Source organism: Dermacentor variabilis, chromosome 5 (genome assembly GCF_050947875.1).
Source record: "Dermacentor variabilis isolate Ectoservices chromosome 5, ASM5094787v1, whole genome shotgun sequence".
NCBI lineage: Eukaryota > Metazoa > Arthropoda > Arachnida > Ixodida > Ixodidae > Dermacentor > Dermacentor variabilis.
This window is the reverse complement of record NC_134572.1, coordinates 8,194,426-8,221,954: the sequence shown is the minus strand read 5'-3', so window position 1 is coordinate 8,221,954 and position 27,529 is coordinate 8,194,426. Positions and strand designations below refer to the sequence as shown.

At 46.8% G+C, this 27,529-nt stretch overlaps 1 protein-coding gene across 5 annotated transcripts in view; it reads right to left on the bottom strand.

The window, feature by feature from the left end:
* Nucleotides 1–20,263: 20,263 nt before the first annotated feature.
* LOC142582228 (dipeptidyl peptidase 9-like) overlaps nucleotides 20,264–27,529 on the bottom strand; it is a 155,207-nt gene continuing 147,941 nt past the window's right edge. For all 5 annotated transcript variants that reach the window (XM_075691678.1, XM_075691676.1, XM_075691680.1 and 2 more), the window contains 3 exons: nucleotides 26,740–26,842; nucleotides 23,045–23,349; nucleotides 20,264–22,853 (listed from right to left, as the gene is read on the bottom strand). In XM_075691678.1, coding sequence (XP_075547793.1) covers nucleotides 22,761–22,853; nucleotides 23,045–23,349; nucleotides 26,740–26,842 — 501 coding nt within the window. In that variant the 3' untranslated portion in view covers nucleotides 20,264–22,760. The remainder of the gene's footprint in view (nucleotides 22,854–23,044; nucleotides 23,350–26,739; nucleotides 26,843–27,529) is intronic.

Here is a 27,529-nt window from a genome sequence, read left to right as displayed (position 1 = left end):
ATTTCAGACAATTGTCTAGAATTCTATTCATATGTCGCAGCAAAGGCGTTCCTTGTATACCGTTGTGCCTCTAATAATTCAAATAGCGCGTCATTTATATTCGAACATTGCGCCAGATCTGCGTGTTATCCTAAAAAAATTTGTCTAAAAATTCGTTTCCGGGCTTGTTGGTACACTGCTATTGAAAAGTGAGTGTTGCAGCGCGAAATGTCCGGGCAAATAGGCATGCAAACGACACACAGCGGCGTTGCATTTGTGACTTGAGGTAAAGCGCAAGAGAGCACGTATGCCAACGTGCTCTCTTGCGCTTTACCTCAAGTCATGCAGTACCAACAAGCAGTGGCGTAGCAACAGGGGGGGGGGGGGGGGGGGCCGTGGGCCCCGGGTACAAGGGGCCAGAGGGGGGGGGGGTGTCATATATGCCTGAAAACACCCCTCTTTCCGCTGGCTTGACTGGGCGCAAATGGCAAAGAATGCTCCGGTATCCAGTAGCCCGAGCTCATGTACCCGATGCGCTGCGCCGCAGAATTGTCGGCTGCAGCTCTGTCAACACCCCACGAAATAATTGCACGAGTGTGCGGGCTAAGAAATTTAATTCGCAAAATGGTCGCTAATCTACTCGCCTTAGCGGAACGTTTCATGTGGGGTGCGCTCGTGCGGTGCGTTCATGCTGGGAGCAGGAGTCACAGGAGTCAGAACGCGCAGCGAAGACGAACAAGGACATCAGTAAGAGGGAGTTCAACCAGCGCCCGGCGCTTGCGTTTACGGCGAAGCGTTCATTGAGAGCGACGTTACATAAGTCTTCCTAAGTCTCCATTCATAAGTCTTCTGGATCGTCTTCAGACTCGGTGCGGCCGAAGAGTTTGGCGGCGTATGACTCGACATGCTGCAGTCACGGGCCCGTCGCGATGTTCGGCTCGCTTTTACTTCCCTCTCCCGCTCGCTCCGAGAAGTCGCTGCGAAACCTGCCGTTATGTTTCATGCTTTCCTTCTCACCCTCGAAAGTTTCAGAAAACTGTTGTTGTTGTGTGACTTCATGTCACAAGCACAATGTCTGTGTCAGCTGCACAATTTTATCTAAGAAAGGTGAATTTTGTAAGGATATTTCCCCGATATTCTACGAAGTTATGTCTTTGTGATTACTATATATGAACTCAGTAGCGTGAAAAATATGGCAGATAAGTAATAACCATATCCTTAATAATCCCTTAATTAGTACTTATAAAGGAATCACTTCAATTCGAGAATTGCCGACTCAAAGTCATAATATTAACTCAACAAAAAACATTTTAAACAAAATCGTTTCGGGTGCTACAACCTACAGTACTTTGGAATTGCGGGCGGCGCCCAGTATGGCAGCAGGGAAAGAAATATGAAATAGTGGACCAGTGACGTTGATCCCTCAACCCTCTCTATTGCGAGTGCAGACCGAAAGTAGTGTGAGCTTTCGCTGCCATGGGCTTCATCGCGGCCTTATTATTTTTTTTTTTTTTTATGGGGACGCCAATAATCGACGCGAAGCGTGCTCTGTTCTTTTCCCAATCTTTTGGTGGTACCGCAGCTCGGATAATCACGTTTGTCCGTATAGCAGCAAATAAAAACAAGGCTTAATTGATCAGAATGAAGAGAACTCGTAATTGTCATAGCATTGGCGCCCGTGCAGCAAGGAGGCAGATGGCGTTTTCCGTTTTTCTAATATGGTGGGGAGATCACCGTCACTGACACAAAATTTAATTTTCGTTTTTGTTCAGGGCTGCCCACAGCCAAAATACTGCGCGCCATAGTACCTACGACGATTTTTGTGGAGTTGTTGGGCAAGATATGAATGTCGGCCTTCAATTTTTCAAATGCAATGTTGCCGCTAAAATTGGTAATTAAAACTTTAGAACGATATTTTTTGTTACTTGTGACGTGGGCCGTATTTGCCACGATGCCGCATTTGTATTGGCTGCCAAGCCTGACAGTCTGACAAAAGATGTGCACACACGCTTATCACACGTTATCAGTGCAGCAACCTGTGTTATTTGGCGCAGAAAAAACAGCGTGTATACCAGCTGCATTCGTCATCTCTGGGAAAGAAAGCGAAGGAGAGGGGGACCCCGGGGACGTGCGCGGTATCCAAGGCGGCTGTACTGGTGCTGAAACCCGGAAATTGTCGATATCCTCGCCGTCCTCGACAACACCCGGAGTGGGGGGGGGGGGGGGGGGGGGGGGTGACAGAAGACCTATGGGCCCCGGGTGCCAGCCGACCTAGCTACGCCACTGCCAACAAGCCCACCAGTCTGTTCTGTTGTATCTATGTTTTCTCCAGTCTTACAGCGAAGCCGTTAGCCGCTAGTTGGTCGGAAATTCTCATGGTGTGTTCCTGCAATACACGAATTTAAGCCTGTAGTTTCACAAGGCACATCCACTTGAAACGAATTTTGAAGCTCGCGCCAGATTTCGGATAAGCGCAGACAAACTTGCGGTAAAAATTAACCGTTGTTACACTTAATTTTTTAACGAAATTCCCTTTATTTATATACATTAAAGCTCTATATTACTGTGCAACAATACAGTTCGGCCCAAATTTTGGAAACGCATATTTCGAAACGGGTGTCATCCTCGAAATTCAATCTCAGTGAATATTACTTTCGAAATCACCGGCTACGTACAGTTCGTGCAGTAAATGTATTCATTTAAAGGTTAATTAGCTAAATATCGTTAATCTTAAAATATTCATTCTAATATGTCGTGCAGATAATGGCTGCCTCTGAACGTAATTTAGCTCAAGAAGTAGAATTGCATTACATATGCCTCGGATCATTTTTAAAAATTAAGTTAACGATAAAAAGAAACAGCCACGCTCAACCCCAGTTGACTTGCGCAGTGGTGGAACAGCCATTTCACCTTTCGGCGCAGGTTCTGGCGCAGGCAAAATGCCGATTTGGCGCAGCAGCAAGCACTTTTGGCGCAGGGTCCAGTGCACGTGTGCTCATCACATACCATGCAAATTTTAACTGATATACTCGATTCATTGCTGAGACGGGTTTGCGGGAGGCTTACCCTGCAAGCGGGGTCAGAAAAGGGACGCGACGCTCCTCGACACCGCGGCGCACAGAGAGCGCTGCGGCCGGGTTCGTCGATGCGACGCAGAGAAGGTACCACAGACAGATCGTCAACAAACGCGTTTATCAACCAAAGATGCAACACAGTGCGACAGTGACGGTTTGTGCGCAAAGGCTCACCGCAAGACCGATCAGTACTGTTACGAACGGCCTGCAGAGGTACCAACCTACAAAATTGTCCCAGCCCACCGCAGCTGCGGGGCTGGCGATCTACGGAGAAGCGACCGTCGAGTCAACAGGCAGTTGGCGCCACCACGTCTGCTGCGACGCCTCGCTTTGAAAGGACGCCAGTGCTGAGCCCATCGGCGCCGCCATGTCTGCGGCGACGACTCGTTTTGTAAGGACAATGCGCCGCGTCCCCAACGGAATGACGCCCAGATGTCGAGACGTAGTCAGCGGAGCAAGTATTGTTAGTGTGTACGCCGACACCGTCATGGTCTGTTTGGAGCAGGGGAGCTCCGGGAAGATGTTTGGCAATGCCGTCTCACGCAGCTTAGAAGTCGTCAGTCAATCGACAGACGCGGCGGCCATTCTCTGCGGCGTCGACTCTTGGATGAAGACTCAGGCCAGAACCGTGTCTGCGAGAACTTTCTCACATTGGTGTGGTCAGTGCAACCTGTGCGGATGTGAGTGCATAAACCCTCCCCCTCAAAGGCGGGTCGGCTACGATAACCTTGGACGCTCCGTTTGGTCGAACGGCCGTTTTCCTTCGCCTAGGTATCTAGGGAGGACAGAGTGTATTTAAAGAGCCGTTGGCGGCTCCTCAGTGGTGCATTCCTCTTTCAGTCATGTGAGACTGATGTACTGCAACGTTCTCATGTAGAAACTGTAAATAAATCCCATATTCCTCGTTCTCGATGAGAACAAGTCTATCCCTTCAACAACGTCCTCAGCGTGGATAAGTTGGACGACAGCATGGGCCAGATACATCTATTTCATGCCCTACTCCAACCATCACAGTATACGCGCCTGCACTGAACATGACATCACGCTATATATATACTCATGCCATGCCATGCACATTAGGGAGTTTTCGAATAGGAGCCGCAAAGGTTTTGCAGCCGCAAGAAAGAAAAAATTGGCAGCCGCTTAGCTCGGCTATGCCAGGATATACGTAGCGAAAGCTAAGGCACAGCATGGTTAGCCATGATTAATCTTGATTGCAAGTCCAGGTTAGTCCTGTTGTCTAGCTATGTTGCGGCGATTAGCCAGTCATTCTGCGCGCTGTTCGTCTGTTTCCTGGGCGATTCGCTTCCTCTTCATCTCATTCCGATGTCGATTCTAGGCCTCCTCCTGCTTATCAGAATTGTCGCCGTCCATACTGCCGCCTCAACTGTGGTTTGCGAGCTGAGGCGTCTTTCTTATAGTTTGTAGCAAAGCATCCCGTAACGCTGCATTTTTTTTTTTAATTCTTCCGCCTGCTCAGCAGCGTTTTTGTTGCGGTTGTCCTCAGTATGCTTAATTAATATTCTGGGACGGCTCCATCACCTCGCACGTCGCTAACTGTTGTTATTCAGTCGGAAGTGCAGCATTACAGATTCCGCTTTGCGCCCTGAAAAAAGTAGTGGCAAGTATACCCGTGGTATTGCAGGTGATGAGCGTTAGCTAGTCAACATTGAGTTATTTTTTTTTTTTTAGCTTTAATGCGAAAGCCTTTAGATCTCTGTTTCAAGGTCGCGTTGTAAACTGGAAGTCTCACGTGACCCAAGGACCCTATAGACCGTTTTTTCGTAGGCGCCGCCATATTGTGAACGCAGTGGCGCCGCCTATAAGCAGCGCCATACTGGCTTGGGTGAAAGCGGTCTTTTGCATGGCTCGGCGGTAGGTTCTGGCGTTTGTTTTCGCGGTCGTGCGGTCTGTTTAGTATGACGTGCGTCTTCTACGTGGTAAACGGTTCTGTGAGACGTGCTGAAGTGGTTTAAGACGTAATGGCCGGAATTTCTGCTGGCGTTGAGGTGGACGGAACAGGCAGCGCGATGTGTGCACGCATATTTGAGCCTAAAATCAGCCTCGCAGATCAATTGTGTATTTCTGAATGTTCCAATCACTAATGTGACCTTATTGTAGTATTACCCTCAATTTCTTAGCTGCGGTTTAGGAGCCATAAAACATACGCGATGATCGTAACAGCGTCTGCTACGATAGGAGCTGTGATGTTATACTTTTACAAGCATTCAAACTGTTCGCTGCAGGTTACATTGCGTGACTACTTGGTTCGATGGATGAGGTTTCCGCCCCTGAATAAAATAGTTTTGGCAAGTAATACCAGCATACCTTACAGTCTGAATTAAGCTTGTCCAGAAAAGAGACTGTTTACGAACTGCGCGAGCGTCCTAAGCAGTGGTAGGTGCTGGACTACATATATATTTGTTCTGTATACCGCATGGTCCAAGCATACGGCATCAGCGGTTATATATTTATAAACGTTGTGCGGCGTTAGCCCGTTTTCTCTTGCTTTTTTGAGAAAGAGGATGATAACCGAATTTTTTTTTCGGTTGTGTTCGTTCCGTTCTCTACGACGCACTCACACGTATTATGGAAATTTTGTCCTCAAAAATAGGCATCGCATTCTTTTTATGCGATCCCTCTCATATATTATGGCTGTATGCAGGCCAAAAAGGCAATGCCGAAGCGCACAGCTTACATATGTATCGTGCCGGTTCACCAACCGAAGTGATCGCTGTGTTGAGCAGCGCCATCGGCCTCATGCAAGAAGGATAGCGTAGACATATGGTAATTTGAAGCCTGCTTGACTTGAAATGCGCGAGAACGATGCCGGTGCATCACAAATATTTGATAGCGCCTGTCGCTTAGATGTTTCGTGGTTACCTTAGGTTGGCCGTGCACGAGCATGCGCTCTTATGTTTTAGTCCCTATGCCAAGCGATCAGATAATGAGCAGATTTACCATTTCATGCTAGTAATACAGAGACGCCGTTTCTGTTCGTTGAATTAAAACCGTTAAATGCAAAAGAGTTCACAACTCACAGACGCACCGCGGCTGACAATGCGCATCGCGTGTTTGCGCCCCCAAGAGATATTTCCGCGTACTGTAGTTACCGATGCACCGAAAGGCTTCCCTGACGACCTTATATGAACGGAAATGGCTTAAATTTCAGTAAGTACCATCTAAAAACATCTCCAAATCGTTCCGCAGCACGCGACAGCAATACTTTCAAGCAGCGCCGCGCCGGATCGCCCAAGCCAGAGAAGAGGAAAGGCCCCCCGCGCGCCCTATTCTCCTCGCCCGATGAAACGGTCTATATAAGAGAATGATTACCCAAGTTACTTAATGAATAATTAGTGATTGACATAAGGTGGATTAGGGAGAATTAAGGTTGATTAGAGTGTATTAAAGAAGATTAAGGTGGATTAAGAAGGATTAATATGCATGAATAAAGGTGGGTGAAGGATTAAGGTGAAGGGTTGATCGAAAGGTATTAAGACCGATTAGGGTTGATTAGGATGCATGAACCAGGATTAGAAAGGATTAAGGTGAATAAAGGAAGATTAAAGTCGATTAATGTGGATTAAGGTGAATAAGGGTTGATAAAGGATTAAGGCCGATTAGGGTAGATTAAGCTGGATTAGGGACCATGGAGCTAGATTAGGTTTGATAGAGGTGGATTAGGGTTATTAACGTAGATAGGGACTACTAAGCAGGATTAAGTTGGATTAAGATGCATGAATAAGGATTAAGATGGATGAAGGAGGATTAAGGCGGGTTATGATGGATTAGGGTTGATAGAGGAGGATTAAGACCGTATAGGGTAGGCTAAGGTGCATTAGGGGCGATGTAGGTTGATTAGGTTGTATTAAGGTGGTTTGGGAGTATTGAGGTGGATTACGGTGGATGGAGCATTAAGGTGGATTAGTGTGGACTAAGGTCAATTAGGGTTCATTGAGTATTAAGATTGATTAGTCTACCATAATCCTCCTTATGTACATTAATCCACCGAATCCACATTCATCGACCGTAATCCTCCTTCATTGCCTTTAATCCACCATAATCCACGAAAGTCCTCCTTAATGCACCCAAGCCACCTTCATCGACCTTAATCTACTCTAACCCTCCTTAATGCACTTTAATCTTCCTTAATCAACCTTAATGCTTCCTCGTTCAGTTTAATCCACCACACCATAATCCACTATAATCGTCCTTAATTCACGTTAATCCACATTCATCTACCTTAGTCCACCCTAATACTCCTTCATTCACTTTAATTCGCCCTAGCCCACCATAATGCTCCTTAACCCACTTTATTCCTTCTTAATCCACCCTTATCCTTCTTCATGCAATTTAATCCACTATAATCGTCCTTAATGCACCTTCATCCACCCTAATCCAACCTTGTCCTCCTTTATGCACCTTCACTCACCCTAATGACCTTCATCGACTTTAATCCACCTTAATACACCCGAATTCATCTTAATCCAATCACTAATCAATCATTACTTTGCTGGGCCGAGCACAGTCCGAATGGCATAACCTTGAACTCGTAGAGGCCGTCTGGGGTGATGAAGGCCGTCTTTTCGCGATCTCTTTCGTCGACTTCTATTTGCCAATACGCCAGACTTGAGGTCCATCGACGAGAAGTATTTAGGGTTGCAGAGCCGATCCAATGCGTCTATTCGTGGGAGGGGGTATACGTCCTTCTTCGTGATCTTGTTCAGACGACGATAAGCGACGCAGAAACGTAGGGTTCCGTCCTTTTTCTTTACCAGGACAACAGGGGATGCCCACGGGCTTTTCGACGGCTGGATGATGTCGTTGCGCAGTATTTCGTCGACTTGTTCTCTTATAGCTGCACGTTCTCGCGGCGAAACTCGGTAAGGGCTCTGGCGAAGTGGTCGAGCGCACTCCTCGGTGATTACGCGATGCTTGGCGACTGGTGTTTGTCGAATCCTAGATGACGTCGAAAAGCAGCCTTTGTATCGTCGGAGCAGACTTCTGAGCTGCTGTTGCTTAATCACGGGGAGACTTGGATTAATGTCGTAGTCTGGTTCGGGAACCATCGTCGTCCGGGTAGATGCGGCGGAATCCGAGAGGACAAACGCATTACTGGTTTCCAGAATTTCCTCAATGTACGCGATCGTCGTGCCCTTGTTGATGTGCTTGAACTCTTGGCTGAAGTTTGTCAGCAACACTTCAGTTTTCCCTCCATGCAGTCGAGCGATCCCTCTTGCGACGCAAATTTCACGGTCTAGCAGTAGACCTTGGTCGCCTTCGATGACGCCTTCTACGTCAGCGGGTGTTTCGGTGCTGACCGAAATAACAATGCTCGAGCGAGGTGGGATGCTCACTTGATCTTCGAGAACATTCAAGGCGTGGTGACTGCGAAAGCTCTCCGGCGGTATCGCTTGATCATTCGACAGCGTTATCGATTTTGACTTCAGGTCTATGATTGCGCCGTGGGGTTCAGGAAGTCCATACCGAGAATGACGTCTCGTGAACACTGTTGGAGGATAACGAAGGTGGCAGGGTAAGTCCGGTCATGAACCGTTATTCTTGCCGTGCAGATTCCAGTCGGCGTAATGAGGTGTCCTCCAGCGGTACGAATTTGGGGGCCCTCCCATGCAGTCTTAACCTTCCTCAACTGGGCGGCGATGTGTCCACTCATTACGGAGTAATCGGCCCCTGTGTCGACTAAGGCAGTGACTGCGTGGCCGTCGAGAAGTACGTCGAGGTCGGTGGTTCTTTGTCTGGCGTTGCAGTTGGGTCTTGGCGTCGGATCACGGCTGCGTCGTGTTGAACTGAAGCTGGAACGTCGCGTCGTCAAGCCGTCTTTCGTCGGTGGAGTCATGGCTTCCTGACTTCGTCGGGACGGCGGCGTGTCGTCATTAGGTCGTCGAGATGGTTTCTTTGTCGTCTTCGGCTGCGGCGGAGGATCTTCGTCAGTTTGACGAACAGCAACCGCACCTCCATCGGTTGCTGCTTTTAGTTTTCCGGATATGGGCTCGTTGACCGGCCCCGGGCTGGGCCAGTGTATGGTCGGCGCTGCGGCGAGAGGTAGCGGCCTGGTGATGGCGAACGCGATGAGCGTCGAGAGCTCCACTGAGTAGCGGCGAGGTAGTGGGCGATATCGCGAGGGCGTTCACCTTGCTGCGGGCGCGGAGCGTTGACGGCGAAACCTCGCAGTTCCATCTCCCGGTATGGGCATCGGCGATACACATGGCCGGCTTCTCCGCAGTGATAGCAGAGCGGGCGGTGGTCGGGGGCTCGCCAAATTTCCGTCTTCCTCACCTAGGTGCGCTGGGCGACGGGTGGGCGTGCTGGCGGCGGCGGCGGCGGACGACGGAATTGCGTCGTTGCAGGGCCCTGGCATGGTCGCGGAGGGGGACCTTGACGGCGTGCGACGGGGGCGTATGTCATCGCTTCTGGCTGAGGCTGCGGTAATTGTGGTTGCAGCTCGGGAACTCCAAGCGATCGGTGCACTTCTTTCACGATGTCGGCGATCGAAGCCACTTGGGGCTGCGACGAAGGCAGGACCTTGCGCAGTTCTTCGCGCACAATGGCCCTGATGGTCTCCTGAAGGTCGCCGGAATCCAGTCCTTGGATGGCGTACTGCGGCGTGAGCCCCTGGCAGTTATATTGCCGGGTGCGCATCTCCAGAGTTTTCTCGATCGTCGATGCCTCTGCAGAAAACTCAGCTACGGTTTTCGGCGGGTTACGAATAAGTCCTGCGAAAAGTTCTTGCTTGACGCCCCGCATCAGGAAGCGGACTTTTTTCTCCTCTGACATTTCCGGGTCGGCGTGCCGGAAAAGACGGGCCATCTCCTCCGTGAAGATCGCAATCGTCTCGTTTGGAAGCTGCACTCTGGTTTCCAGTAGTGCTTGGGCTCGCTCTTTTCGCACGACGCTTGTAAACGTTTGCAAGAAGCCGCTTCGGAACAGGTCCCACGTCGTTAAGGTGGCTTCTCGATTCTCGAACCAGGTCCTGGCGGCGTCTTCCAGTGCGAAATAGACATGCCGCAGCTTGTCGTCGCTGTCCCAACTGTTAAACGTAATGACCCTCTCATACGTCTCGAGCCAGGTTTCCGGGTCCTCGAATGTTGATCCGCGGAACGTCGGAGGTTCCCTGGGCTACTGCAGCACGATGGGGGACGCTGGGGCTGCCATTGGGGTTGCCTTGTCCACAATCTTCTTGGTCTTCTCAGGTAGAAGTCCGTGCTCCAGGGGCAGCTGTTGAAGACGGCGGCTTGCTCGATGCTCCGGGACTACGTTGGTGTTCTCTTTGCGGTCCGGGCTTGGATCACGGCTTGTCGGGGGCGTCCGGTACATGAACGAAAAGCACCTCCACCAGATGTCACGTGGTGGTGACGTTGAAGAACGCAGTAGCAAATACTGTGAAAGACAAAACTAACTTTTATTGGGCGAACCTGTGCCCACAAAAACAGGCTACACTTATAGCACAACGATAGCGGCGAACACAGTCGGCGATCGTCGAAAATCTGATCAGCGGGTCAAGCGCATCGGCTCTTATACAGCAGTCGTCAAATGTTCCAGGCTAATCGTTCGGATCCGCGTGCCTTCCACAAACTTCTACACCATTCGCGGCACGCGATGAAATCAGATAACACAAGGTCCGGCGACAATAGACAGCCGGGTAGAAGCATCGATAACTTTCCAGAAACTTTGGAACTTCACATGCAGGCGCGTCCCGCGCTGTGCGATTACATTTGTTAGGCGGCGAAACGTGGTCGCCCGGTAAAGAAAAGTACACGTGTCAATATGTACAGCCACGACACACAGTTGCTGTCGTAGTAGTACGCAACGATGACGGCAGCGCGAGCCCTCAGCAGCAGGTCACGTTCATCAGTGCTTAAATCGCTGAAGTCGAGCCCAGCATCGCGAGCCAATGTGTCATTGTCAGGGTCGTCCATTGCAACGAGCGTCGAAGTTGGCGGCATAAAATAAAGAACCAGCCGGCTTATCGTTGCGAACTTTCCCTTCCGCTAGCCACCTTAGTTCTGCTTTCGCGCTGCTGTCGGCTCTGTCTTGGCTCTGTTTCTGGCCGCACGTTTGCATTTTGCGCAGAAAAGCCATAGCACCGTCTGTGGGCGCCGTTTTACTCACTGACGGCGCAACGTCACTATGAGACCATGACGTCACCACTCCTCGATCGGAGGGCAGGCGATTTGAGCTGCGCTAGATGATGATGATGAGAGGTACGTGGACGCTTGAGAACGCATTTTCTCTTAAAATAAGTCTCTTCTTCGTATGAAACAAGCGTTTCGAGGTTTCTGGGATGGTATTTCAACAGTCCATGTTGACTTAATATTTTGGACGAAGCACCCAATGCAATGTGTGCATGCCTGTTTGAGCCTAGATTCAGCCTCGGAGATCAGTTTTGTGTCACTGAAAATTCGTTTCCGATAATGTGACCTTGCTGCAGCATTCTCACTGTAGTTCTAAGCTGTTGTTCAGCAGCAATCAGAAGTTACGATACACATAATCCTAATAGCATGTGTACAATTCTGCAGCGGAATAAGTTGTGTTGCTTATTTTGACATGTGTTCAAATTATCCGTAGATACGCTGCTCGACCATTTAGTTTGCTGGTTGAGGTTTCCACGCACGAGTAAGTTTTTGTTAGTAATAACAGCATACCGTAGTGTAAATTACCCTTGTGGTGAGCAGTGGTAGATGCTTTGTTATAGATCTGTTTGTTCTATATAGTGCATGGCCCAAGCATGCGGCATTATAGAGTTTTAGGATAGGGGCCCCAAACATTTTGGGGTTCCAAAGAAATAGTGTCGGAGCCACTGCACATGCGTGAGAAGCAAAGTGCATTTGGGTTTTGCTTTGGGCACACTATTTCACTGATTTAGCAGGAACCCCAAATGTTGCCCCAAAGGATTTGCGTAAACAAACATGGCGGCACCCATCCAAGCAACGGCTCCAACCTAGCACCAAACTGGGTTCGATTCGTGGTAACGCGTGAAGTTACCACAAAGTTCGCAAGCTAGGAGAAGTGACTGCGGTTATCGCTTTCTCTCCACTAGCATGTGTTATGAAGACTGATTCATTAGAAGCCGCTGATCCCGAATTTGATTGTGCATTTTATGGCTCATAGGCCTAACATGGCTTAGCTTGACTGGTGAAGGACGTAAAGTTGGTTACTCAAAACTAAGGGCAACTAATTGTTTGCTGCTTACAGAATAACCTCTGAACTGCAATTAAACGCAAATACACAAAAGTAAAAATTACTATTTGTATCATAATATGGTATTTCAAATTATTTCTAATAGCTTTTCTTTGATGCCACAGTGGCACTGTCATCACAAGACAGTATATCCGCAAATGCAAAACCCTATTCTAAAGCTCTTCACTCCTGCATGCCCCAACGCTAACACCCACAAAGCTCTTTGGGGCTCCAAACTATTCCCCTATTCTAGAACTCTCCATTATTATGCAACGCCTTATTAGGGTGTTAGCCTGTGCTGCTTTTTTTTTTTTTTTGCAAAAGACAACGAAAACAGTTTTTTTTTTTTTTTCGGGTCTTGTTCGTCCCACACCCTACAATGCACTCACCCATTTTACGGAAATGGTGTTCCCACAAATAAATAGCAGTCGGATTCTTTTTATGCGATCCCCTATAGATATTACTGCTGTACAGGGCAAAAAGACAATATATAGGAGCCCAAAGCTCATTTGCATTGTGCTGATTTACTAACAGATGTGATCACCATGTTGAGCAACGCCGTCGGCCTCACACAGGAGGCTAATGTAGACATAGTCTAGTGATTTCAAGTCTACTAAACTTGAAATATGTGAGAACGGTGCCGGTAGCGGACGCAAATGTCGTGAAACGAATGGCACTTATAGATCCTTCGGGGTTGCTTTGGGTTGGCCGTAGACAAGCACACTTATGCTTTAGTTCCAACGCCAGGCAATCAATAGGGAGATTTTCCAATTCACGCCAGCAATTCACAGACGCCGCTGCTCTTCATTGAATAAAAACTGGCACAGCCAAATTAGTTCACAACACGCAAACACACTGCGGTTGATGCGCGTCGCATGTTTGCGCAGCCAATAGAAATTTCCGCATACTGTAGTTACTACTGCACCGAAAGGCTACACAGTGGTCCGAGGACCTCGTATGAACTGACATCACGTAAAACATGTCCAAATCGTTCCGCAGCATGCGATGGCAACACATTCATGCAGCGCTGTGCCGCTGCTGCGCATAAGCCAGAGAGCGTTCAATGTCTTCCGGCTACAAGCCGCACCTGAAATCAACCTTTCCCCGAATGCGCTAGGTTACCAGTGTATTGTCCCACCATCTAAGATGGTGGTGTTGATCGTTCCCATCGAAACACTAGAAATGTAACCACATGCAGCCCAGTACACCCCAGGGCGTGACACGTCGCTTTCCGTGATAATTTCAAGTGTGCATATGCTTTCCTGCATCCGAATGCGCCTTTTGAGAGCCAACTCCCATGAGCTGGTTTAGATATATGTTTGCTTTAAAAGCAAAGCACCACTTTTTTAACGCTAGTTGCGCTAGCTAGCGCAACTGCCCATTTCCGCATGAGCAGCACTTTGATAATTATGGCGCGAGAAAAACTCAGGATTTTTTATACACTATACAAAACAACCAAATCAAATCAAGAATCCTCCAGTGCAGGGGCGTAGCCAGGGGGGGGGGGGTGCTTATGGGGCTTCAGCCCTCCCCCCCCCCTCGAAATTTTTTCGTGCTGTCCATGCACCGCCGACAAAAGCAGCCCCCGGCGCCAGAAATCATTCTGGATTTTGTCTAGAGCGTCTTTTTCACGCTCGAAAAGCCATTGCACCGCGAAAATTACGAACTCGGGCTGAATTTCGCGGCAACGCCCATGCACCGGGAGTCACATAACGCAAGCAGCCCCATCTGAGCACAAAGTTTCAAGGATGTTTTCATGCCGAACGGGCTCGCCGCGGCATTTCACAGAGGCCGCGGAATCTACACTCTATCATGCAATTTATGGAGCGCGTGGATATCAATTCCGAAACTTTATGGGTATAAAGTTCTCATAAACTTTTGATGTGAAAGGTGCACTGACATTTCCAAACGTGTGCTTTAGATTTTCAATTGCGGAACTTTGTAAGTTTAATGCTCCCATAAATATTTGACGCCAAAGGTGCATTGACTTTTCCAAAGTCGCACATCGGGCCATACAACGAGACAAGCCAAATGAACACGCTATCAGACAAGTTGACAAAGCCCGCAGCGAGGCCCGATGAGACGAAGTGTTGCGGTGGTTCATTCATGCCGTCATGTCACATAAAAAAAATTTTTTTTTTTCACCTGCGCCAAAGCATCCAGTGAAGACACTAAAGCCAGCCAAGGCAACTACGTTCTTATTTATTTTTTCTACTTTGACTTTTAATCGCGAGGACACATTGAGCCTCTTCCATTTTTTTTTTTTGTTCTCGCTCCCCTACCTGCACGCTGCCAGAGCCAGCCAGAGCGCATGCATTTTTCTCGTGTTGCCCCGACCACCGCGCGGCGCACCTCGGTGCGCGTTCGGTTTTCTCTGGCCGAGTGCATTTTGCGCCTGGCAGAGCTTTGGATGCTTTCTAGCTAGCAGACGAGAAAAAGAAACAATGGTCGCTAGCCGCCATCACTGTGGGGACTCGACGGATTGCAGCGCATTCGCTTGAGCGCAACCTCTCCAGAAAGTCTTGTCTCGCCGGTGTAGGATACCGAGCAGTATGCACATGGTTCTTGGTGGACCAAGCATCTCATGTTCTCTTCGATATTCCTTTAATAGCCATATCAGTTGCCCAAAGTAGGCATTCTATTGTGACCAACATACTTTGCTGTTTTTTTTCATTACGGTGCCCGCCCCACAAAGGAAAAAAGAAGCGTTGTTGCGGTGCAGCGAATTGTCGCATGGTGAAAGTGCCATTTTGTTACTTCTTTTGTGGAAAGTAATGGGCCATGGGACACTTCAGCTGCCGGATACTCTTATTACATTATTGCGATAGTAATTATATGGACGCTATAGGCGCATTCCTGCCGTCGCCGTCGCCCTCATGTTCCGCATAAAGTACAAGTGCGATAACATCGTGACCCCGCACCGCATGCTGTATGTGCGAGTGAAAGCGTGTGGCGGGTGGGGGGGGGGGAAGGGTGAGCCGACAATAGTGGCTCAGTCTTGTGTGCGCAAGGGAGAAAAGTGAGGAGCAAGCGCACCGCCTTCCATCGGGCGCGATACATCGGGGGGAGTGGATGGAATGGGGGCAGGATCTAGGATTGTTAATCTGTGATTGCGCAACATGTTTATTTGCTTGTTTGACGCATTATATACCGTGACTTTTTCTTAGATACGTAGATTTATTGGAGACTTACTTATACATATGTTTATATATCTTGTTGCGAGGTTTTGTGTATACCTGCCGTGAACTTAATTTCCAGTGGCACTTTTTGCTCTTTATCAAGCTGTATCTTCGCATTTGTATATTACATTGCACCTTCGCATTTCTAATGTACGAGGGCCAGTCAAATGAAAGTGAGCCTACCCACCCCGTGCAATTATGGTTCTGTTCATTATCTGCAAGGCCTGCGCATAGCACACAGGCATCTCTCATTTACAAAAGTGACACGCAGGTGTGAGGCTAAATGTTCGTTAATACTCTCATACACTGTGTTGAACATGGTTGCGTGCTGTAATGGACTCTCCAGAAGTTGAGCAGCGTGGTGCCGTCAGGCTTTTGACAGCTGAAGGTGTTTCACAAAAAGAAATTAGTCGCCGTATGGCTGCCGTGTACATGGAACATTGCATTTCATTGGCCACTGTAAAGCGTTGGAACAAACGTTTTAAAGAAAGACGTGAAATTTGCAAAGACGATCCCAGACCAGGCCAAAGCCATCGTACAATCACCCCTAACAAAATTGCAAAGGTTGATAAGCTGATGAGACAAGAACGGAGGATAAGCATCGATGAACTAGCAGAGCGTGTGAACATCAGTCACGGTTTGGTTCACGCCATAATTCATGAACATCTCAGTTACTGGTTACTGGCAATGGATGCGCAAGATTTTGAACCACCGCCAGAATATGGAGAAGATCAGCGCTGCCTTTACTCATCTGATCCGGTATCATAATGAGGGTGACGATTTCTTGTCTGCAATTGTGATCGAGGACGAACCATGGTGCCACTGCTATGAGCCTCAAACACGACGTCAAAGCTTACAGTGGAAACATTCGCATTCACCACCCCCAAGAAAGCAAAGGCCGTCATTTCCGCCGGAAAGGTGTTGTTGACATTTATTTTTCGATCATCAGGGGCCATTACTGATAGAATTCGCTAAATCTTGAGAGACTATCAATTGTTTCCGATATTGTGAAACGCTGGATTGGCTGCGTGTCGCAATCAAGGACAAACTACGTGGAAAATTGACGAACGGGGTCATCTTGTTCCACGACAATGCCCGTTCCCACGTCGCTGATGTGGTTAATACAAAACTGGCAAAGTTCAAGCGGGAAACGCTGCAACATCCGCCATACAGCTCAGACCTGTGGCCTTGCGGTTTCCACATTTTGGGGCAACCGAAAAAACAGCTCAAGGGAACCAGATTCGTCTCGGACGATGTCGTGAAAGTCAGTTGCAGACGTTTTGAAGCAGCAACCCAAGGAGCTTTATGAGACGGGAATTGCGCGACTCTTTAGTCAATGGGACAAATGTCTAAATGCTCATGGGGGCTACTTTTAATTAAAGTACCCCGTTTGTTATATATGAGCATTGGCTCACTTTCATTTGACTCGCCCTCATATATTCTGCAGAACTCCGGCTTTTTATACGTGGTCTCTGTTGCGACTATAATTTCGGTGCAATTACTCACGATACACGACCGGTAACAGCTGCTGCTGCGTAATACATTGGAACAAATGGCAGCGTCATTGAGATTTTTCACTGGCCATTGCATATGTACAAGAATGTAAACAAGGATCTTGAATGACAAAGTGTCATTAACATACTTGTCCTCAACTTGTTCATTTCATGGCCTTTACATTTTTCATATCAGCGGCATACACTGCTTTGCTGGCTTCGAACTGATGTAGTTCTAAAGTTCGTGTGATATTTTCTTTACTTATTAAATAGACAAAATACATTGAAGCATTGACATCAGTTATGTTGGGCACAATTTTTGGCACATACGAGTACATTCTTTTATGAAAAAATACATATTTTACTTGTATTGACAGTGCGTAGCGTTCAACATTTCGTTTGCAGCATCTTTGGCAATGGCAATTCAGTTATTATTCGCGTATTTGATCCCTAGGCAAATTGTTTAAGAGGAAGCGTTAGCTCGGGCCCAACTACGACGCGGCCTATTCAGATACATGTAAAACGCAGAAACGGTTTCCTGAGATAACTCCTGAATCGCGTTTAATAAAATTTGTTGCATTTGAGACAGCATGTTAAATTCTAGTGTCTGTTGGAAGCGGAATTTCAATTTAGGGCCTGAACTTTGTTTAAAATATTTTGAAAAATTCGAAAGCTAGAAAAAAATGGAAGCAGGAAGTTTAAATATTAATAGCTCTGCATCAAGAACAAATATCGCGGTTCTGTAAACGGCACCCATTCAAAGCGGAGAAATTCTATATGTCAATTTGTATCTTACATGAATTGGTTATGTTATGTACATGGGTTCTGCAAAAGCCGTATTTCCATAATACATTTTTTGAGACTCATGTGTAACATATCAATTTTGTCCACTGTAGATGTACTATTATGTGCAATTCACAGAATTGTGATATCGATTTTCACTGCTGATTTACAGAGTTGTAAACTTAATTGTATCGTTTTCTGAAAATTTTCGATTTTTTCCACTTTTCAATAAAATATTGACGACCTAAATCGAAAATTTGAAACAAACAGTCGCTAGAATTTAAGTTTTTCTTTTAAATGCAACAAGCCTCGTCAAATTTGGTGCAGTGGTTGCCGAGAAAAAAGAATTCTCCTTCTACATGTATTTAGATAGGAGCATCCCACCTAATGTTTCCTCTTAAGGAGGTGGTCCACCTGCAACGTGAGCCCCCCCCCGAACGAAGTTTCTGGCTACGCCACTGCTCCAGTGTAAAAATCACTACAATCGTCCAGAATTCTGCACCCACATGATGCAAAATAGCGCTCAACACTGTCGAAGCAAGTGCTCTGCACGTGATAAAACTTTCCATGTCATTCAGGTGCTGGTGGTACAGTACAGTTTTCTACAACAAATGGCTGGCGGTAGACAGCACCATGATATATGTCCTCGAGTACAGTCAACACCATCTGCAGCGTCCCTCGATGTGCACCCTATTCTCTGCGGGGATGCGTGACTCTCACGCGTCCCCTGAAGTGTTGTTTTCCCCGCATGGCTCCCATCTCCTGTAATCTGGCTATGCTGTGTGGCTTTACGGCAGCGGTCGGTGTGGTTGCATGGTAGTACAAGATGGCACAAGTGTTGCACTGCTAACACCATTTAACGGTGGGGTTACTTGGGCGCAAAAGGGACAAGGCTGTTCCTCTTTGGCAAAGTGGAAAGTTGGGCTAGTTGGTGAGTAATCATCGTACCTTGCTGGTGAAGCAGCGCACTGACACAAACAACGCAGCGAGTGTCGTCTTTTCTTGTGTGTCTTCATTGTGTCCGTGTCAGTGCGCTGCTTCACCAGCGAGGTATGATGATTCCTCTTTGGCTGGGGGTCGGCAAGTGGCGCGGACATTCCACGTGTGCGCCAATCCATGCTTCTGCAAGACCATCTCACGAGGCCTCGTTCGAGCGCGCCACCATTCACATGAGCGTACTCACAAACGACCAGGCATTTGTGTCCAGCATGGTGCGAACATATTCACCCGATATCCTGTCGCGGCGACTCTGACTTCGTCGATTTGTCGTACACCCATTGGCATGTTCTGTGGATAGCAATTCGGTTAACAGGCATTAGTGTATGAAAGGTGCAATAAATGCCCTCGTGATTGTTTGCATAACTGTGTTGTTGTTCGTTTGTCCCAAGAGCACGAGTGAGGCTCCTACAACTTGCACATACCAATAGATTTTGCATACAATCACAGCAATGTGTAGGTTCGCGAGTTCGCGTTTGTATAAACATGCAGGCAAGAAGTGTCCTCGTCCTTTCTTTTACCAAGCCCCTCGTCTCCTGTTGGAGATGAGTGTTACCTTTTGCACCCCTGTACGTTGGTGAATCCAGAGAGGGCGAGCGCAACCCTGAGAATGCGGGCACTTGAGCACTGGCAGTACTGTGCGTGGAGCAAGCCCTCCCCCACTTTGAGGCTGCCCTGGATCTGCCCTTGCCCCTGTGCCACACTGTGCCCCATTTCTCACATAGACATCCTGTAACTGCATGGTGGAATCATCTTCAGCACATGATGCAAGCACCGCATGCTGAATTACAAGGTATTTCATCCAGTGCATGAATTTGCAGCAATGTGCTCGTGCAGGCGGCAATAGGCGGGCTGATTTCCCATGTAGACAGCTAACGCAAAAGGTTGTTATGTCATCATTATTTTTTAATGATTATCAGCGTCAAACAGTAAGAGACAACACTTATGTGCCGATATTCTTTCAAAAATGCAGTGCCAACTTGCCAACTTTCCGAGTTATTTTGATATATGCATCAACTGCTCACAGCATGGCTGAGGAAACATTTTCGTCCTCACAATGCTTATTCAAGATATCTTCTCCAAACATCCATCGAATAACAACCAACCAGCTATGCTCGCTGTGTTTCAGGTGGAGATGTTATCCTCGTCTCAGTAACTGACGGCAAATTAAGAAAACACAGGCATGTCCCCATTCTTACAAAATAATCATTTACACCTTGAAAAATATGCACCACACCACCTGGCAATGTATGCGCTGTTTTTCTCTAATGTTCATGTTTCATTTAATAACCAGAACTTACTTTCTGGATAGCCCTCACATTTATCTTATAACGCCGCTTACTGTTGTAAATGTATGCAGCAAAAAGAATGGAATGAGTAAAGCAGGCTTTTCCCCACGCTCCCCTTACTGAGAAGCCAACTTTACCAACTGCTTATTTTTACAATTTTTTCTTGCTTACTACGCCCATATGCATGCACTAAAGGACAGTTGGCACCTCCATTTCAAGTACAGCTCCATGAATTTGAAACATGCAACTCAGTGTCACAACAAGTCTGTATGTCCCCTTGTTCATCCCTTTATTCAATTTTCGTGTTACCTTATGTCATTCATAACACAATTTACTAAATCAGGCTCATAGTAGAGCTTCACTCATAACTTTGGAGCCAGTCAAGCAGAAGAATGCTGTATATTAAAGTTGTTACACATACGCAACTCTCCACGGTAGCCATGTTGCTACCCAAACTGAAGTGATGCCATATGTCATCAGTGAATGCACTACAGTGGGCAGAAAGATCCCACCTGCGGAACGGCTAAGAGCTTTCCCTATGTCACATGGCACTACAAAAGTGTTCAATACAGCATGGTTTTTCAAAGCAGATTCCTGACAATCCTAGAATTCAACAAATGGCTTTCTTGGGCTACAGGAGTATTCAAATCAATGCACATAACAATCCTAACCGACACTCCTTTAGTACTGCAACACAATGACAGTAGGCACTCATCCCTCCTACTTTCTGTTAAGCTTAGCTTGCGTGCGCTTTTTAGTTGTTGTTTTTTCATCTTTAACACAATGTATTTATTTGATTATGTGCAGACATTTTGTTATGCCCATTAAGCACGCACGTCTAGGGAGTAATGACAATGAGGCATCTGGAAGCTTATAGGGTTCCTCAGAAAAAACACCAATCAGTTAACGCCCTGGCAGCATCTGTCATCATGCTAATGTGACATGTCTGATGTTCAAATCAACTTTCTTTTAAAAACAGGGGGCAAAAAGTTCATTTACCAATCGGGTCGCCTCTAGAAAAGCCAAGTTCATTAGTCTCAACCCTTTGAAAAGTTTAAAAATATGAGGGGGGAGAATGTCCAGTTCAAGTGGGAAATCACATTTTAACAGCAAAAAAATTTTTTTTTTTCATTTCATAGAACGTAGCAATTGGTTTGTTGAGTCGGGAAAATATAGGCAAGGTATCAATTTTCACAATCAATCAGCAGGCAGAAGCCAGCAGCACAAGTACTGATGTGAATTAAAATAATTTGTGGCACATGATGCAGAACTTGATCATTTCTCCCTTCAGACAGTTACTGCCTTTCTTTTTTTTCTCCTTATTCACTACAAAAATTGTATACAGTAGCTGGACTCATCCACAACAGCAGTTCACTGGAATGACACAGCGTTCATATTTCCACATCTTTTGCCACAAGGAACCCTTCTAGTTCAACCTTCAAGAAGGTACCTACAGTACCTTGTTGAAGTGATGCCAGCATGTAAGTGATGCCTATAGCTGCCCTGTCCATAAATGTTTTATAATAGTTACATTCATGACCTACTGAAAACTAATTCACCATGCCATATGAAATGTTACCCTTCTGCCATATCTGTACTAGCGTCTTGGCAACTTCTGCACTAACATATTAGAGCAAACCTTTGCATAAATAAAATGCATTAGGCACTCATCTTACTTCTGTCACCCAGCTCTTGAAGAGCCCATGGCACAGTTATCTCTGCATTCCTATGCACGCAATATGACCGAGGAACTGAGGAGAAGAGCAGTTTTTTCATTCATTGGGATGTCAAGTGACACATGAAGGCCCACACTAGCACACTCGTCAACACATTCCATGTCTTTTTTTCCTACCAACTCTGTTTCCACACACTGCAATGAATGCATAGGACACCTACCTACCTGGTCAAATAAAATAAAAGGTTGCCGTAGGTCCAGCAAAACAGTTGGGACACAAACAACAATGACGACAGAGCACATTCGTGCCCATTACCGCCTCACTCCTGCCTTATCGTCTGCCAAAACCTGCCCACAGGAGCAGACCTTCCCTTGTGGAGATGTTTGATCACTTATGTGCACTATCATCACGGTAAAAGTCACACCTAGCAGGTCACTGCTATCACCAGGCACAGAAGGGGAACCACACAGAAGAGTTCACTTGCTGACAAGAATGCACACCATTAGTGACTGCATCCAGCAATGAATGCTGATTGGCATATGAAACACTTATTGGGCCAACCAAAGCTGTTTCCCTCATGACACTGCAGCTTCAATGGCATGGCAGATGATTGACTGCTGCCAAAGCACTGGCCTCTTGTAACTCATGCAATTGAGCCATGGTGGCCAGCCTAGGCTGCATCACTACACGGCCCGTGTCAGCCCTAAACAGCACCAAGGCTGCTACTTGTGTTGCTGGCGCAAGCGAAGACCACCATGTAGCACAGGACATCGTTCTGGGCTGCCAAAGCAGCAATGATAGCTTGCATGATCTGAACATGATGTTCAGCCACTCGGCTGCAGCTCACTTTCACCAGGCCAGCGGGCACCGCCAGCACTGCCTTGTAGCATGGAGGACTGTTGCAGAGCCAATAGGCAGCAGTGCCATATAGCAGCCATGAATGAGCACCTTCCGTTGCCATCCCCAACCAGAAGAGTAGGGCAAGGAACCACCACGGCACAGTAAAGCAATGGCCTCGGCTCAGGATCAGGTGCCCTGGTCTGCGCACCACTTTGGAAACATGGATCTGCAACCACGTCATATTGTAGCAGAGTCAGAGGTTGTCCTGCAGGAAGCTCAGTAGCGTGGTCTCATAGTGCTCGCTTGTGTCCAAGTGCCGCAAACTGTGTCGTTCAGCTGGGTAAACCTGTAACCCAGGGAATGCAAGTTCAGAAATGCCAGTGGTAGAATGGGAAGTGGTAGAAAAACTCAGATGGTAGAATTGAAAGGCATGAATTGAATTACCGTAAAAACCAAAAGTTTTTTTTTTTCTTTTCTCAAGGCTGTGTGGTGCAGTGTGAAGCAGAACAAGGGACACAGAAAAATGAGAATGCTAACCTGAAGCTGGTAGGGCTTCCCCGCCTTGACAAGTGCAGCCACTAGCTGGCTGGTGTGTGTGAAGTGCACATTCTCATCCATCAGGCCGTGCACGATGAGCAGCCGGTTCTGCTCACTGGGCAGCTGCGAGATGTAGGAGAGCACAGAGCCCCTCCTGTAGCCCTGTGGGTTGTCCTGGGGGGCACCCATGTAGCGCTCTGTGTAGCCCGTATCATAGAGCCCCCATGAGGTGACTGGTGCCCCAGCCACAGCTACCTTGAAGATGTCTGGCCGCTGCGCCAGCCCCATCAATGACAGGTAGCCGCCTGCGCAGCCAGTGGTTCAAGTAATTTGCACCGTGTTATATGGCATGGCACTGTGAGCACACAGCTGTCATTCAAGTGAATCTAATGCACATTGTTTTACTCAATTAACAGGGAGAGAATAGCGAAAGCCTGAGCCTGGGCAAAGGGACTTGTCCTCGACTGCCCAAACACGAGACCCCTTGCAATGACTCTTGGCTAAGCTTTGCTTGCATGGTTCACTTACCGTTAATTAAATCTCCACCATTCTGCTTGATTGCCATGTTTTTTGCTGTTTTTTATACTTCAGTTAAATGTTTCTGAGCCTTTCATGTGGATCATGCTACACCTGAAATTGTACTACGAATATACAGTTGAACTTCAAGAAACAAACAAGAATATAAAAAAAATCGAATATAAAGAAGTCAACCTAAAGTTTCGTTCGTCATGCTTTCATTCAATGAAGCATTCTCCTGCTATAATGAAATTCGAAATGCAGGATCTAACATAATATCGATCATAGCCAGGCAATTTTTTTTTTTTTTTGCACAGGCTTCAAAATATACATTACATTCTGGTAACAAAAATGACACAGTCGCTGACCTATGTCTCAGATGCATGTTCTTTCAGGCTTCCCTTTGGCAGAGCCACTTGCCCCAAACCAATGCAGAATGGCAATGACTGAAAATTTGGACGCCACATAGTGTTTCAGACATCAACCACGTGCACGATGCCGCAAGAATGGTGGTCATGATCAAAGTTCCTGCTGTGCCAACTAGGCACAAAACCACACCTTTGATTGCCAACTCCTGATGAAACAGCACTTGTTAGGCTGAGCAGTCTAAGCAGTGCAGCCAGCTGAGTGGCTAGTGGCAAGCCATAGTAGGAAACTTACCATCAATACGTTCACACTCGTAGACCTTATCCTCGATCGAGCCTGAGATCAGATGTACTGGCTAGACTGACTGCTGTAGTATCAAAGCATGGATCCATGCAAGGTGTACTCTGTGTTCAAAAAGTCTGCCGGCTGCAGCGTTTCGGATTGGTTAGACTGCAATTGGCAAGCCAACATGCAAATATATCAGCGTCAATCCGGCATCAAACTCTAACTTTAGATGCCAACATCCGACCAAGAGGGTTCAATTCAGCCTAACAGCGAACAGTGTGGCGGTGGCAAAAATTTGCCATTGGTTGATGTAATAAGGGGCTGCAAGCCATCGCGGAAAGCTTGCTAAACAGTCAACAACCGATTTTCCGGACGCTCGATTTTTCGGACATGCCCAATTTCCCGAACTCCATGGAGTCAATGTATAAGAACGTCTGAAATTTCGAACGCAAAAAACAGTCGCCGTCCGATTTTCCGGACATTTTGCTATTTTGCTGACCCCAGGTACGAAATGGCGTTAATCGAAGCCACCACCACCACCATTTTGATTATCTCGCCGCCTCGAACCGGCGCTCTCGCACGCAGATCCGCTGGTAGCCACCACCGTGGCTATGCTAGGCCTAGCTGCTTCAACGTCCGCTACGAAGCTTCTTGCTGTTCAGTGGCGCGTTTTTCAATGAAACATTGCGCCGCTGTTAGAGATGGCGCCAGCTTTGCCTATGTAATCCTCGCTAGTGCCTTCGAAACTAGGAATGCACTGCTAGTGGCAATGGCGGTTCCCGAAAGTCAGCTTCGTCTCAATACAGCAGTGTTACGCAGCAAAGCATACGCAATGTATTGCGGTAGGAGTGGGAAGGGGCAATTGACACAGGACACGGTACGTTTTCATTAATTATACACGCGTCCACTCGGCGTCTCCTATCACCGTACGAACACCGACACGCCTAATATGTGTACTGGCAGGCCTTTAGAGCTATTTCAGACGTGCCTGTGGCGATTAGAGCCCTTGAGGTCATAAATGGCATGTATTCATTTTTTAGGACTACCCGACTTTTCGGACGTTTTCGCGGCCTGTAGGGGGTCCGAAAAATCGGACGCTGATAGTAGTCCGTACTGATAGTATGTTCGCACGGGTGAGACATTGGCGATCGGTCCCAAGATCACACGTAAGGGTTAAAATGGTGGCTGTTTAAGTACATCTTATTTTGTTATACTGCAAGCTGAACGACAAGGACAACAGAAAGGCACATCTGACACACACAGCGCTAACTTTCAACAACAGATTGATTTCCAGTTCTCGTCGCTATATATACACCATCGAAACATCATACCACACAACTGAAGTCTCGGTAAACATGAACAAAAAACAAGGAACCCCACACAAGCACTTTTTGCCACACAAATTAAGACATGTACACATTAAACGTGAACAAAGATAATCGAGTTGTGTCTAGCTTCTGTTATCAAGCTTTAAAGAAACAGTCATCATGAGTAGAAGCAGATGCGAGATGATGTGCTTAATAATAGAAGCTAGACACATATCAACATTTGGTGACACATGCGTCAGTAAGCCTTCCATTTCATTATCCACAAAATAGTTCGATTATCTTTGTTCGCATTGAACGTGAACATGTCTGTCAATCTGTGTGGCAAAAAAGTGCTTGCGTGTGGTTCCGTTTTTTGTTCATGTTTACCGAGATTTCACACGTGTCGTACGACATTTCGAGGGTGTATTATAGCGACGAGAACTGGAAATAGTAAATCTATTGTTGAAAGTTAGCGCTGTGTGTGTCAGATGTGCCTTTCTGTTGTCCTTGTCATTCAGCTTGCCCTACAATAAAATAAGATATGCCGCACCAACAAGCCCCTGTAACTATCCTCTTTAAGCACCGTCTGGGTCCCCGAGTCACCAGCTGGTAGCTACCATAACCATGCATGCAAAATTTGTCTGTGTCCTTAAGCTCGCATATAGAAAGAAAGCTCCCAACTGTGTGCCCGCACATGTGCATATTATCCAATCTCCATGCCTTCTAGTGGCTAGCTGGACCAATCATTCCAATGGCTTTTACACTTTCCATAACCATGCTTTTGTTGACATTCCAACTCTCCGGGCCGTGTATGAGAATTGTTTCGCTCAGTTCTGTTGACCTGTACGGACAAACCTTGCACTAACAGAGACTGTGTGCCATGAAAAGGCTGCGAGCATTAAGGCACTGACCACAACTATGTTCTTTTTTTCCATAAATATGTTGAATATATGAAAAACAAAAAAGCTGTAAATAAAATTTGATTCCCAAATATAATTATCTTAATGTTCACTATTTAATTGTAATTTCTTTATTCAAGTATTTGCACTACTCTAGAAAGTACCCTCAACACCAGGCATGTCCCTCACCTCCTCTAAGAGATGATGTGGGCAACTTACTTTTTGTAGATTGAGAATATTGTCTTGGCTAAACACTGATATAACTAGTGTAGCAATGGTATCCAAACATTGACAGGGTTCAACAAGTAAGAAAAGTACCCACCATAGGACCAACCATGGATTGCCACCCTGGACAGGTCAATGTAGTCCTTCTCCTGGGCCAGCCACTGCAGTACCTCCACATGATCCGCTATTTCAACTGTGCCCTGTGCAAAGCAAGATATATCCTTTTTTCTTTTAGAAACAGGGATGACAACTTTGATAATCATATACTAAACTATTCCTAATAAGTGGAAAAATTTTCAAAACAGTTGCCTGGTAGCTATAACAAACGAGGAAATTCGATCATCTGTGAGCAAACATTATCAAGCAAAGCACTTAGTATTGCACTGACAAACAGAAGTTCCCTAGCTGAAAACATTTGCTTTGGACTGAGGCTTCCATTTCTTGCCCACTGTTGATCAGTCGCCATCTTCTTGTGATCCAGTTGTCTTCTTAAAGGCCCCTCACCTGGTGTGGCCATTTTTAGCTGAAAACCGCACTGCAAACAATGTGCACTAATGATTGCATCTGCTAGGTATTACATCCCTACATGCCACAGAAAGAGCCGAAATTTCAAACCAAATGCTGTTTCTCTCCTGGCGGGCGCCATGCTCTCCAGCTGGAGAGTCAACGTACATCGTGCAAGTGCGCCTACGTACATGGCAGTGCTATGACGTCACTCATAGCGACATGTGACTTCGAGAATCATTCAAGGCAACATCAGTTATTTGTTTAATCTGTTGCTTCAATAGGCATATTAATGTTTAGAGAGATAATAAAACATACAAACTCAATGTCTGCATGTTTTGTTTTACTTTGTACCATAGCAAGAGAGATGTACTTTCGTTTTG